Consider the following 9,813-nt stretch of genomic DNA (forward strand, 5'->3'; position numbering starts at 1 on the left):
CATTGTAATCCTAAAAAATAAACCACCATCAGTAGTCAGTCACTTCTAAAATATACTCACTCACACCCATTACTGTCAAGTAGTACTGATTGATAGCTGACCCTCCATTGGGTTCTCAAGGCTGTAAACAGCGTGGGAGAAGTTTGCCTGCCTTTCTGCTAGAGCACAACTGGTGGGTTTAAACAGATGGGCCCAGCCTTTTGGTTAGCACAATTCCCTACAGCCTCCTCCACCACCAGAACTCCCTTGAAATATGCTAGAAAATCCATTTGTTTTCCTGAGGGGAAAAAACCCACCAGTAAATAATGAGAGGGGGAAAAAATCAGGCACTTAAGTTGCCTTTATTGAGTGAATAAAGTATTGATGAGGGAAGATTCTTTATAAGAACTGATAGATAATACATGCTGAAAAGGAATAGAATATTAGTATTTCAGTTTTCTTAAAAATTACTTAATAACAACTCTTAATAATGCAAAAAGTAGTAGCTCTGGGCAGCTGTCATGCATGTCTGCTAATAGAGAATGTGATAATAGAACATTGTGGTAACACCTAAGCTCCGTGCTCTTTCTGAACAATGCTGAAAATGCCTCAGACCTCCAGTGTGATGTGATAGAATCAGACAATGCCTTCTTCCAAGTATGCTTGCCAAGAACTTGAGTGTGAATCTCATCAAGCTTTTAGCTAGAACTGCCAGTTTACAGGAAATACATCCCACTGGGAAAGGAATATGGTAAATCACAAGAGAGAAGTAATCAGCAGAATCTGTAATGTGGGAAACTACAGACATTCAGCCCTGCTTCTTCTAAGAGAAATGATGAGAAAAATAAAGGAGAGTAGGTGGGTGTGAGAGAGCGATGAAAAAAATAAAGGAGAGTAGGAGGGTGTGTGAGGGCAGAAAGAATGCAATTTAGTATCTAGATCCACAAATACAGTGGGTAAACTATTGGGTCTTGATTTTAACAAACCAAATTAAGGAAAAAAAAGATATCAACCCAAAACATTAAAGATATTTTGATATTAATAGAATATTATTTAAAGAATTCAGCCATGTTTTATTTAATGTTTTAACTTTTTTATTTTTAGAATTATTTTTTTTATTTTAATTTTTGTGTTTGTACCATCAAGTCAGATCTAACCGGTACGGGAGGAGATTTGTCCCTTCTTCTCCAGCAGAGCATCTGGTTAGTCATGTTTTAGAGATACCTACTGTAATGGCCAGGAGGGACCAGTCCTTGGAGAAGGACATCATGCGTGGAAGGGTGGAGGGACAGAGCAGGAGAGGAAGACACCAGATGAGATGGATTGATATGGTAACTAGAGCAATGAGAGTAAGTGTGTCAGAGTAAGTGAGACTGGCTCCGGACAGGGCAGGCTTCAGAGCTGTCATTCATATGGTTGTTCTGGGTTACAGTCACTTGATGGTACATAACAGCAATACAACAACAACTGTAATATTTACAGTTGAATGATAGGCTAGCCCTCCAGTATGTATGTTTTAGAGTAGGAAACAGAGGCAAAGGAGTAGACTGTTACTTTTATTATTATAAGTGAATGTTGGATACACAGGATTCATCATGATATTTTCCACTTTTGTATGTTTAAAATTTTCCCTTATACAAAAACAGAACTTGTTTGAAATTTTCAAAGGATGAAGACTTCATCAACACAAGGTGAATTACTGCTTGAAAAATTTAGGCTACATTAAAAATCTTTGCTTTTTGAGAAGATATATTAAAATATACTGCACACATATAGGTCAATATTAAGGAGCCCTGGTAGCACAGTGGTTAAGAGCTCAGCTACTAACTGAAAGGCCTGTGGTTTGAACGTGTCAGATGCTCTACAGGAGAAAAATCTGGCAATCTGCTCCTGTAACTAAAATTTATGTTACTATTACATGCTATCAAGTCAGAACCTTCTCCTAGATGACCCTCCAGCACATTTTCAGAGTCTGTGATTTGCATGGGAGGAGATAGCCCGGCTTTCTTCTGCAGGGCAGCTGTTGGATTCGAACCACATACATGTCTTTGGGTTTGCAGCACAACACTTTAACATCCTAGGCTACCAGAACTCCCTTATCTAAGGATTATAGCTTTGGAAACCTTGTGGGGCCATACTGTTCTGTCACTCTGGGTTTGGTGTGAGTTGGAATTTATTCAGTGGCAATAGAAGAACCAGAACATTTGCTAATTCAGCTTTATTTTCAGACATGGAATTTAGTGAAATACAGTATAGATTGAGGCTCAATGTCAAGAAGACAAAGATTTTCACCACTGGACCAATTGGCGGCATCAGGATGGATGGTGAAGAGATTGAGATTGTACACAGCTTTAGTTTGCTTGGCTCCATAGTCAACAGTCTTGGCACCAGCAGCCAGGAAATTAAAAGGCGCATTGCCATGGGAAAGTCTGCTGTTAGGGACCTCTCCAAAGTACTGAAGAGCAATGGTGTCTCTCTGGAGACTAAGGTGCATCTGATACAGGGCATGGTCTGCGCAATCACTTGTTATGCATCAGAGAGTTGGACAATGACCAAGGAGGATAGAAGGAGAATTGATGCCTTTGAGCTGTGGTGCTGGAGAAGAGTATTGAGAATACCATGGACTGCTAGGAAAACAAACAGATTTGTCCTGGAAAGGGTTAAACTGGGTGGTTCCTTGGAAGCAAGGATTCTGAGGCTCCGTCTAACATACTTTGGACATGTTGTGAGGAGAGACCAGTCCTTAGAGAGGGACATCATGCTTGGGAGGGTGGAGGGACGGCGCAGGAGAGGAAGGCCCTCTATGAGGTGGATTGATTCAGTGACTGGGATAATTGGGATGGAAGTGTAGGAGACAGTGCGATTGGCACAGGACAGAGCGGAGTTTAGGGCTGTTGTACATAGGGTTGCTATGAGTCGCAGGCGACTCGACGGCACATAACAACAGCAACATGTGGCATATAGGTATTTATGTTCAATTCTCTCTCACTCTCTGTCATTGCAATAAAGTTAGAATTGGCTCATAGCTGACGCTCCACTGGATTTCTGAGGTTTTAAATAGAGGAGATTGCTCATTTTTCTACTCTGAAGTCTGGTAATAAGTTGCACTGCCAATTAACTCAAAAGCGTGGTGTTTGAGTCCACCAGCTGCTCCATGGGAGAAATATAGACAGATTTTACTGCCTCTGAAAACCAGCTTTGAGTTGATTCTGACTCGCCAGTACACCACAAGGAGCCAGAGAGGTGTGGCATTTGGGTTAGTGGCAGAACTCCCTCAGACCATGCCACCATAGTTTATGAAAGCCTGTGGTGTAGGTGCCATTAAGTCATCTCCAGCTCATTGCTCTCTGTGTACAACCTTGACCTGCTCCATCCCCACACTCAACTATGCTTCATCCCATTGCTGCAGTCACTGTGCCAGCCTGTCTTCTCTCCCTCACTGAATCTAGAGGTTTGATATCTTTAAATGGATCTTTCATATCAGGTGTTTTGTTTGTTTATTTTTTGGTAGTTTGTGGGAACTCCTGTTATTTACAGGAGAAAATGTTTTTGGTTAGGTTATGTCTAATTAGCAGGAAATGGGACATAGGGACACAAGGCATTAAGCATCTCTCTGAAAGGGCCAGGGAAAGTGAGAATAGTATAGCCCCTCACTGTCCCAGAGCAGAAAGTAGATAAAGAGCCCATAGCCCAGTCCCATGGTGCCTCTAAGAGCCACATCAGCAGCAAGAGGTTCATTTATTTGTTGTAGATTCACAGACTTGACTCACAGTTTGGTACTGAGAATGGGATTCGTTAAGGGAAATAAGTTGGAGAGTCAGGAATGCAAAGAATATCACCCTATTCAAATCCAAGTTTTAGTCCAGCAATCCCAAGGCACAATTCCTCAATTAGTCTTGAATATCTGATTATATAGTTTTAAAAGTGAAAAGAAAATTACATATTCCCTCTGTTGGATTAAATAAACTTGGAAAGAGAATGGGAATGATTCTTTTATTCTTTGATTATATATATATTTACTTTTTAAGTTTGTGTAAAATCAAAAGGATTACCCAGTCAGGTACTGGCAGTACAACCATGAATCTGAAATCCATGATTTTATTTATCTAAATTGATAAAAGACCTAGGTAATTTTACCACAGAGAGAAAGAAATGCAGCAAGTATTGTCACTGTTTTGGACCTTTGTTTTAGATTCAGAGAGATGTTTGAATGCCTGACATCTATGAATTTTTTAGTTATCATTTATCTTAAAAAGACTGTATTAACTGCTACCCAAGCAAATATAAAGAACTTTTTTCCAAAGAAGGAAGGGAGGGGGGACATGGAGGGAAATGTGCAACCATGAATGAGTGGAATTCTAGGTTCTTTATAAACTTTAATTAATTTTTTTTAAAGACTGTATTAAAAACTTAGAACCAGGCATAGTTAGAGTGTTAAGTTTTACATAATACTTGAGAGGAGAAACTCAAAACTCCTTCCCTTCTTCATGTTCCTACTCCTAGAAACCCATCATTGGCAAGCACAAATGCTGGCCAGGTTGTGGAGAAACTGGAACCCTTATTCACTGATGGTGGGAGTGTAAAATGGTGCAACCACTGTGGAAGGTGGTATGGCGCTTTCTCAAAAAGTTGCAAATGGAGATACCATTTGACCCAGCAATTCCACTACTGGGAATATACCCCACAGAGACCATAACTGACATCCAAGCAGATTTATGCACACCCATGTTTATCGTGGCTTTGTTCACAATAGCAAGGACTTAGAAACAACCTAAGTGTCCATCAACAAATGAATGGATAGAGAAGCTCTGGTATATTCACACATGTAATACTGTGCTGCATTGAAAAACAAGAAACTTATGCAATATTCTTTAAAATGGGTGACTCTGGAAGACATTATGCCGAGTGAAGTATCTCAGTCACAAAAGGACAAATACTGCATGGTGCCACTGTTGTAAAACAGGACTGACATCGGGGTTTAGGGGGCGAGACTGAGAAAGATGGGTTCAATAATGTATACTTCATTGAAATTGAAACAGATGAGGTAGAAAACTGTTTAAAAGGGATATGTGATTAGGTATTTTTGTCATGATAGGAGTCCAGAGCGAAGGTTGCATAGTGGAGTAGACCTGGGGGAGGGTTTGTAAAACAATGAAAGAATTTTTCTTTTACTTTTCCAAGAGGGTAGTTTACTGGGGGTGGATGATTGGGAGGGGAGAAAAGTGCAACAATGAATGAATGGAAATCCAAAGTCTCTGTAAATTGTCATTGACATTAATAATAATTTTTTTTTAAAGTGAACATAAAAAGAAACCCTTCATTGGGTTTCCAAGACTGTAACTCCTAGCAGAAGGAGAACGTCCGTCTTTCTCCCTGGACAGTTACTTGATAGTTCTATTCACTGTTGTTTTATAGATGATAGAAAGTATGTCTGTTCATCAGATTATGTAGTCTAGTTTGAGAGATCAGCAGTTTCTGAGTTGGGGAGTAATAGATGTCTTCTTTCTAATTGTATTTTGTCCTTAAATATAGTTGAAGCTTCCTGTCAAAATGGGGATGAAACGATTGAAACTATTGAGGCGGCTGAGGCACTCCTCAATATGGATTCCCCTGATTCTATGCTGGATGAGAAGCGACTGAGTGAGTAGTTTCGGATTAGGACTGGCCTGTGTGTGCTTTTTAAAGTTATTCTTGTCCAGTCTGTATTTTTGTGTCCCAAGTCCTTGTAGAATGTCTGGGATTTTTTGTTTTTTTAAATCAAACCACTGCCATTGAGGAAGCTTCACCTCATAGTAACCATCAGGTTTCTGAGACCGTAAGTTTTTGTGGGAAGCTGCCCATCTTTCTTCTACTGAGTGCCTGGGGGATTCAAACCGCTAACTGTTCAATTAGCAGCCCAGTACATCATGCATTACATGACCAGGGCTTCTAAAGTATATTAAAAACTCATTTCCATGAAATTGGAACTGAGTCATAGCTGACCCTCCATCCAGTTTTCAGAGACTATAAATTGCTTGTGAAAAGACTATATTAAGTATACACTAAATAAATATAATGATATTTTTAAAGTAGATGAAGGCTACCTGCCTTACAAAATAATGTTCTCTTCTACTCTCCAAGATGCCTTGAGATACTTTTCAAACTTTGAACTAAAACTAACTCATGAGTTCACTTATAGCTAAACAAAAAAATTTGCTCAAAAAATAGTATCACCCATAAGTACTGTGAGCCTTTAAAAAGATCCACAACATGAAACCAAATGATGAACATTTATTTTAAAACAAAGGTGACAGTAAGGAAACAGGGCAAATTAAATTAGTAAGAAATTAAACAACCAGAATGGAAACAATGGGGATGTTCATCCATTTTAAAAAATGTAACCAATCTGAAAACTTGTATAAAATTTTTAAGTGAATACCTAGACTACTGTGCAAACCTGCCTCAAGACACTGAAACAGTATTTTAAAGTACATTTTTCTCATCTTAGTCCCACAAGTACATGTGAGATATTTTAAGATACAGTACTAATTGAAGTACTTTTGCTGAATGTTTATTTACACACACATGCAATTTTTAAAAAATTTTAATTTGAGGATTGAAATCTCTAGAAACAAAGTAAAATAAACTGTCACATAACAGATGGTGCAGAATTTCTTGTATTAATTTGATTGTTGAAAGTATTGTAATATGTAGACCTCAAAGAGGTCTTTGTAAATACCAGTGGATAGAGAGCCACTAAAAATGTAGCACCTCATAACATAAAATTCATTGCATATTATTGATCTGCTCTTAAACACTTGTTTTTCTTTGGGCTTTTCTAACACGGAAGTTGTTCAACTCATAAAACGACTACTAATTCCGTTCAGAATATTTACTATTTAATATGGGAGCATTGGTGGCCTAGTGATGAGAAAATGCACTGAAATACTGAAGGCACATCGTTTGAATCTACCAGCTGTTTTGTGGGAGAAAATAAACACTCCTGTGCATTTAAATTGCCTCTGAAATCCCACTGGAGGGTCATCTGTAGGTTATTTCTGACTTGACGGCACACACCAACAACATTATTTACTGTGTATAGTATATTTTATATAGCCTTCTATATGTTAGATGCTTGTGATATTTTCCCATGAATTGGTTCCACCACAGGGACGCATAACAACAACTGAAAAAGTGGCAGTTTGAGTGCACCAGCCACTCCTTGAAAGAAAGATGGACAGTCTCCTTTCATTTATCACTTAAGAGCCTGACTGTGAGTCAAAACTGCTCAGTCACTGTGAGTGTGTGTAGGAAGGAGCCATGGTAGCGGTGTTTAAAGCACTTGGCTGCTAACTGAAAGGTCAGTGGTTTGAGCCCACCACCAATCCCATAGGAGAAAGATGAGGTGGTTTGTTTCCATAAAGCCTTACAGCCTCCGAAAGCCCAACTGAACAGTTAGTTCTTCTCTGTCCTGTAAAGTTGCTGCTTGTCAGAACCAACTTGACAGCAGGGGGGTTTGATACCTTTACAGTTAATGTTAGGTAGTGCAAATGGTATGTCCTTGACCATTAACCTAAAGGTTAGTGATTCAAACTTACACAGTCGTACTGCTGAAGAAAAGGCTGGCCGTTTGCTTTCACTAACAAAAGAAATATGTGGAACTATTATAGCCATAATCAGAAACATAAAATATGCTGAAAGTAAAATACAAATGATTATTGTTTCTTTGGTCTCATAATTCAATTTTAAGACATAGCTATTTAAGAAGGTGGTAAAAACCAAAAGAAAGGCCATGGAAGTAATATGGTCTTCTGGAAGCAGTGACTGCTCAAGTTTAGAACATCAAGGACATTTTATGGAGAAAATATTTTGTCCTGAGATAAAAATGACAAATACATTTTCAAAAGCTTAGACAAGAAAAGAACATTTAAGGAAGAGACAGTTATTTGACCAGAGACATAGTCCTGTAGAAAAAAATTTGTTAAGTACAAAATTTTTGGTATAACTAGAGTATAAGCTGTATGGGAAATGAGATTGGAAAGTTAAGTTTGTTCTGAATTGTGGAAACTGAATAGCATGCGGTAGAATTTTGTTTGTTTTTCCTTTTATTCTCCCCACAAAGTATAATATTTTTTGTAATATATCTTTGTAATATTTTTGTACTGACAGATCATATGGTTAGACCAGAAGCTCTGTTTCAAAAAAAATAACTTCTAGAGCAATGGAAAAGAGCAAAATAGGAAGTCTAGGAAAGATGATGTGGAAATAGTCCAGTCAAACAGTTGATTGAACTAAAATGTGAAGAATAGATTTCAACATGTTGTTTATTCATTAATCTTTCTAGAAACAGGAATTTGTTTTAGAAACTTATTTTGACTGTCAAAAAAAGAATTGATTGTAATTACCTAATTTTATTTCCTTTAGATAATAATATATTTAGTTCATCTGAAGAAGACCTTGTTATTGCCCCAGTCACCCATGTATCTGTTACGTTGGATGGGATTCCTGAAGTAATGGAAACTCAGCAGATTCACGAGACATACGCTGAGTCGTTAGGAACCTCGTCACCAGAACAACCTAAGAGGAAAAAAGGTGAGTGTTTAGCTCATTTACAGTCATATGGCTTGAGTACATATGTGCAATCTAAATTTTTTTTATTTATTTTGTTGTTGTTGTTATGTGTGTACCATCAAATCGGATCTGACTGGTACAGGAGGAGATTGTCCCTCCTTCAGCAGAGCATCTGGTGGATTTGAACCATGCACCTCTGGCCTTGCAGTGCAGCTTCTTGCCACTAGGTCACCAGAGCTCGCTACAAATTATTTTTGTTCAAGTGTATTTCTACATGAGGAGGCAGGAAAATTGTTGATGCTATTACATGCCATCGAGTTACATACAACCCTATGTATAGCAGCTCAAAAACCTGCCCTGTCCTGAGCCAGTCTCACTCACTCCGACACACCAACCACCATAGATAGCCCCAGTCACTGTACCTATCTCATCTGGGATCTTCCCCTCCTGCACTGTCCCTCTGCCCTTCCAAGCATTATGTCCTTCTCCAAGAACTGGTCTCTCCTGGCATTTTTAAACATGTAGAATGAAAATGAAAGCCTTAACTCAAATTGTAAGGTACTTCATATTTATTTTATTATTGTTATTGTTGTTATTGTTAAGTGCAGTTGAGTTGAGTACAACTCATAGTGACCCTGTGAGCAATAGACCTGAACTTTGTCCTCTCCTGAGCCATTCTTATCATCCTTGGCACATTTGAGTTCATTGTCACAGTTAGCTTTGTCATCCATCCCGTTGAGGGTTTTCCTTTCCAAGTATGATGTCCCTTTCCAAGGAATAGCCTCTCCCAGCAATATGTCCAAAATGTGTGAGATGAAGCTTCACCTTCTTTATATCCAAGAAACATTCTGGGTACAGCTTTTTCCCATCAATCCTGATTTTGTTTCTAGATTATATAATACAGTTTTTAAATTAAATTATACATTTGAATTTTTAGGCCTACCTAATAGAAGATGGGTTTTTCAGCTCTTAGATAAAAGGGTTTCAATATCTATTTGATGTATCAAAGCTCAGAAAGAGCTCAGGTCAGGTGAAAACAAATCAGCTTCCTTCCAATAGGCATAGTTTGAAAATGTCAGTATAACTTCCAACTTGAGATGTCATATGATGAATTGAAAATCAGGGAAGTTATGCTGTTGTTTGTTGTTATGTGCAGTCGAGTCGCTTTTGACTCATAGCGACCCTATGTACAACAGCCCTAAACTCTACTCTGTCCTGTCCCCATCGCACCATCTCTGATACACCCATCCCAATTACCCCAGTCACTGAATTCATCCACCTCAT

The 9,813-nt window shown here is 38.5% G+C and overlaps 1 protein-coding gene across 2 annotated transcripts in view; it reads left to right on the top strand.

Moving 5' to 3' along the window:
• The window catches only part of ELF1 (E74-like factor 1 (ets domain transcription factor)), an 86,384-nt gene that overhangs the window by 49,604 nt on the left and 26,967 nt on the right, over window positions 1–9,813 (top strand). The window contains exons 3-4 of one of the 2 annotated variants that reach the window (XM_006884569.1): window positions 5,512–5,619; window positions 8,383–8,550. In XM_006884569.1, coding sequence (XP_006884631.1) covers window positions 5,512–5,619; window positions 8,383–8,550 — 276 coding nt within the window. The remainder of the gene's footprint in view (window positions 1–5,511; window positions 5,620–8,382; window positions 8,551–9,813) is intronic. The other variant, XM_006884570.1, reaches the window with a different exon arrangement.

The sequence above is a fragment of the Elephantulus edwardii genome, unplaced genomic scaffold (genome assembly GCF_000299155.1).
Source record: "Elephantulus edwardii isolate Elephantulus edwardi_28Jun2011 unplaced genomic scaffold, EleEdw1.0 scaffold00036, whole genome shotgun sequence".
NCBI classification, from domain to species: domain Eukaryota; kingdom Metazoa; phylum Chordata; class Mammalia; order Macroscelidea; family Macroscelididae; genus Elephantulus; species Elephantulus edwardii.